This window comes from Lycium ferocissimum, chromosome 7 (assembly GCF_029784015.1).
Source record: "Lycium ferocissimum isolate CSIRO_LF1 chromosome 7, AGI_CSIRO_Lferr_CH_V1, whole genome shotgun sequence".
Lineage (NCBI taxonomy): Eukaryota > Viridiplantae > Streptophyta > Magnoliopsida > Solanales > Solanaceae > Lycium > Lycium ferocissimum.
Window position 1 is genome coordinate 6,488,801 of NC_081348.1, and position 4,358 is coordinate 6,493,158.

At 32.3% G+C, this 4,358-nt stretch overlaps 1 protein-coding gene across 1 annotated transcript; it reads right to left on the minus strand.

Moving 5' to 3' along the window:
- LOC132063200 (serine carboxypeptidase-like 40) lies at positions 1–3,873 on the minus strand. The gene is made up of 8 exons (XM_059455657.1): positions 3,377–3,873; positions 1,965–2,072; positions 1,585–1,859; positions 1,226–1,480; positions 1,000–1,118; positions 661–756; positions 434–539; positions 1–221 (listed from the first exon to the last, which is right to left on the minus strand). The coding sequence occupies exons 1-8, from the start codon at positions 3,747–3,749 to the stop codon at positions 72–74; spliced, it is 1,482 nt and encodes a 493-aa protein (XP_059311640.1). The 5' UTR covers positions 3,750–3,873; the 3' UTR covers positions 1–71.
- Positions 3,874–4,358: the final 485 nt, after the last annotated feature.

The window sequence follows — 4,358 nt, forward strand, 5'->3', positions numbered from 1 at the left end:
GATCAATGGATCATGGATGATTTTATTAATAATAACTTAATTACACAAAAGGATTTGCTAGATTAGCTCCTCTAAAAATCCCCAGGGGGTAGTGTGCCAGAAAGGAAGTGAGAAATAAGGGAAAGGGCTCTAGCAGGTTGGTAACTTGGAACTTCATGTCCTGCCCCTCTTACTGTTGCAAATGTTAGACCTCCTTTATATGTTTCTACATATCCTCCAACCTGCAATATATCCAAACAATATAAATTAATTTAATTTTCATTAATTGTTCTTTTTATACAGATACAGAAGTTAAAACATCGATAAATTTAAAATCAAGTTTTATCTCTATTTTCACATAAAAAAAAAATCAGTAGAATTAGTAAGAAACAGTGGTGAGTAAAAGTTGTTCGATGAGCAATTTTTTTTTTTTTTTGGGGGGGGTTGGGTTTACCTCTCCTCCATACAACCAAGAGCGCCAATGTTTGTCAACTGTAAGGTTCATTACATGTATAGATCTCTTTGTAGAAGTTACAGGCACTTTTCCATCTGTATCACCACTGCATTTTAATTTCCAAGTGCAAATATATGTTAAATATCTGTGATCAAGCCCTCTATATACAATATATATAAAATCCCAGAAAGAAAAAAAAAATAATGAACAATGGGGAATAAAATTACCTAAAAACCCATACTCGAACACCCTCTGCCAAAGACTCCTTGAGTAGAGGAATTACAGTCGCCGCGCTGTCTGTCCAATTGTTACTGAGTGGATCGCTAAAACAAACAAAAAACAAAAAAAAAAACAAAAAAAGAAAGAAATACTGAGAAGTAACAAAAAAGAAAACAAAGTAATAGAGTATGGAATGCACACAATTGGCAATATCTGTTAAAATTTGCACGTTTCCTGAGAAATTAAAGACTAAATGAAAATCGGGAAATGAATTTGTAGTAACTAATTGACGCCATAAAATTTGAAATCTCAATTTTTAATTTGGGAATGTGTTGAGTGCTAACTACCTGCATGCTTCCCAATCATATTCGATATTGGTAACATTGGCATGAAGTGCATTTTGAACATCCCGTCTATTCATGTAAGCATGTACGTATTTGTCCGAGCAGGGGTCAAACTCCAATGGCTGCATAAAATAACACATTAATTCAATACCACATTTTTGCTATTTTTTATGGGATAGAATCTGCATATCTGTAAAAATAAGTGCAAATGCAGAGTTATTCAACTTACTGCAGGTATTTTAGGGTGTTCGGTGAGATTGCCATCATGGCAAAGGGGATAATAAATGTTGTAGATATCAAGATTGTAGGTATTGTTGTCTACAACTTCAAGGGCGCTATAACACTTTGGCTTATTGTAGGTATTATCGGAGTAACAATATTTATGGATGTCAAGGTAAGTTTCATCTGAAATTAGGGCATGAGAAGCCAAGTGTTCGTAAGTTCCTATGTAATCTGTCCAATCATTGATCACTGCATTCCCAATCTGCAATTTTTAATCACCGGTCAGTGGCATGAAACTTGTAATTTGTAGGATTTAACTTATGTACACTGACAGCTGTAACTCACTAATTAAATTAGAGAACTTACAATGATTCCTTTTAGATTGATAAGAGTCTTGTTGGCAAGATTGTTATGGTGAAGAATTGCATGTGCCAGCTGAGGTACATAATGCCCAGCATAGCTCTCACCAGAAATGTAAAAATCTCTGTTCTTGTACTCTGGAAATCTCTCTAGCCAATTGAGTAAGAATACTACATTATCATTAGCAGTTCTTCTATCTCCACTTGTTTTGAGGTCACTGCTTGTATTTGTATAAGAAAATCCTACTCCAGCAGGAGACTCCAAGAACAACACATTTGCAGCTAATTCAATAGGAGAAAATTAGTTTTCGCAGTTGAGAATTTATCAATTGTTTTCTAACATCAATTGAATAGTTACACAGAAAAGGAAAACAAAAATTTAGTTACCAAGGTTCCAGGCATAATGATTCATGTGTAATGTTTTTCCATCACTGTTAACTCTAAATGGTCCAAGTTCCTCCATGGCCCCATATGCAATAGAAGAACAACCAGGACCTGCAGAAAGGTTTCCAGAAAAAGAAAAAAAAATTACAGTGTTTTAATGAAGAAGATCTAAGTGTTGGTTGGAGCAAGTGATATGAAATTACAGAAATAACATTGTCATTTTGCCTCGACAAGACCGGCCCAGGGTAAAGCAACTGCTTTAGGCCTCATCTTTATAGGGCCCCAAAATTTCTATTGGTTAATAAGTACATGTTTAATATTAAAAAAAATAATTAAAAACGTACAAAGAAGGGATGACAGGTCCGTTGAGATAAATTAGGAAATGAAATGGTATTTTGGGAATCTCTCCCACGTCTTATTTATGATGATTAACTCTCTTTTCTTATTTATACACAATCAACATAATTACAAGGCCCACATTATTTTTACCGTATCCTTCACCTCATTTTTACTTTTATGTTCCAGCCTTTCTCAGTTATCGATATTTCAAGTCTTGCTTTTCATTGCAAAAAGTTATTTTTCTTTTAATCTTTTTTCTCAAGTTCTAGTGTTGCATCAAGAGAATTCAAACAGTTGAAATCATATCAAATTTTCTATTTGTCGAAACAGGTTTCATTAATCTGTTTTTTTTTTATTATTATTATTTTATATCTAAAATTTGTTTTGGTTTTATATCTTTCTTCATAGTATACACTGTCTTATTAGTTATATCTTAAAATTTAAATATGTCAACTAGAAAGCATGAAATTCGAATATTCAAAGCTTTAGGAAAAGAGGAAAAGATTGAAACTATAATACAATCCCCAAGAGGTGCCATTGAACAATAAAAAATTTAAATCAACGGAAAGAAGTTTTTCAAATTTCAAATTAATATAACCTTACATAAGGTCAACAATGTCACAAAAGAGCTTAACTGAATTAGCTAGATTATAATTGAAAAAGAACTATTAGAAGATCAATTATAAGCAAATTATTACGGTAATAATTTTGCATCTCGAAAGGCTAGAAAAATTAATCTCAAATAAAATTATGTATGAAGTTTTTTCTTTAATGAAAAACATTAGGCCTTTTGTTGAAGTTTCACTTGAGTCGCCCCTATCCCTCGTTTGGTGAAAAATATTTTATTTCACTCAAACACTAAGAAATGACTTTCTCATTCAGAATATATTTTATCAAACAACTTAACACCTTGTTATTTATTCATGTGATATTCACAAATATATGATATGATCCTAGCGGAAGCACAAGCGCGCAATTCAATAAAACTATACATGTCAATGAAAAAGGTTTATCTCAAAAGCATATAGCAAAACACTTTAAACAGAAAAAAATAAAATAAAAATTGTTACATATACCTCCATTAAGCCAAAGAAGCAAAGGCAATGACTTGGAATTCTCAGCTTCAGTAAAGTAATAATATAAGGCACGACCAGCAGATTCATTGACGGTAACATAGCCACCATATTGTTGGAACTTCACTGTTGGTTGTCCAGGCAATTTTTCGATCCAATCTTTTTCTTTAAGTCCCTCTTGTGGAAGAATAACTTTGTCCAATTCTACATCCTCAAGGGCTGCCTTAAAATAATTCTTGTCAATGCCTGAATCTTTCTTTTGCTTAGCCTTGTAGAATTTGCCAAGAACATCACCTTGCCTTTTTGCAAGGCTTGAAGCCACGAAATGTGACAAAGAGAGGGTAAAAAGAAGGAAGAAGAAAGTGACATTTTCCATTGTTCTGGTACTTGTTTTTTTAATTTTTTTTTAATAATTTTTTATAATCTATTTATCTTTAGAAAAGTATAGTTAGAGGGGTATTTATCATGCAATTGTGTGATTTTTGGATTTGATTGTGATATCAATTTGGTAACTGAAGCCAAATAATTTAATTTCTTAACAAATTGGCATAGCAGTGGGATTACAATATGTCTTAATTAATTGTGCTTGATTTCATACCAAATATAGTTGTGATTTCTTCAATTTGATAATTTTACAATTTTGATATCTGAAGACAAAAATAACAAATTGGCAATCATGGGGATTAAAATATGGTTTACTCTAATATGCTTGAATTTATACCAAAAATATAGTTCTAACGAAATAGGTTCTACTGTTTAATTTTGGTATGTCAATCGAGTGATTATGATTCAGAAATTGTTTTAGTAAAGTAGTAATTGGGGTCACTCGCACGAATGCCCTATCTTGGGGTGGCATTTAGTTTTTACCCCTCAAATCGCTGTTCTTTATTTTTTGCCGGCACTTTAAGTAACAAAAACAGTAGCCGAAAATATCCTTGATATTGAAAAAAAAAAAAAAGGGTCTACCCTTATCTATGACCTAATT

Coding starts and splice junctions, on each gene's coding strand:
- LOC132063200 (XM_059455657.1), bottom strand. CDS start 3,749: ATGGAAAATGTCACTTTCTTCTTCCTTCTTTTTACCCTCTCTTTGTCA. Junction 1,481..1,584: donor TCAATCTAAAAGGAATCATT/GTAAGTTCTCTA, acceptor TAAAAATTGCAG/ATTGGGAATGCAGTGATCAA. Junction 540..660: donor GTTCGAGTATGGGTTTTTAG/GTAATTTTATTC, acceptor ATTAAAATGCAG/TGGTGATACAGATGGAAAAG.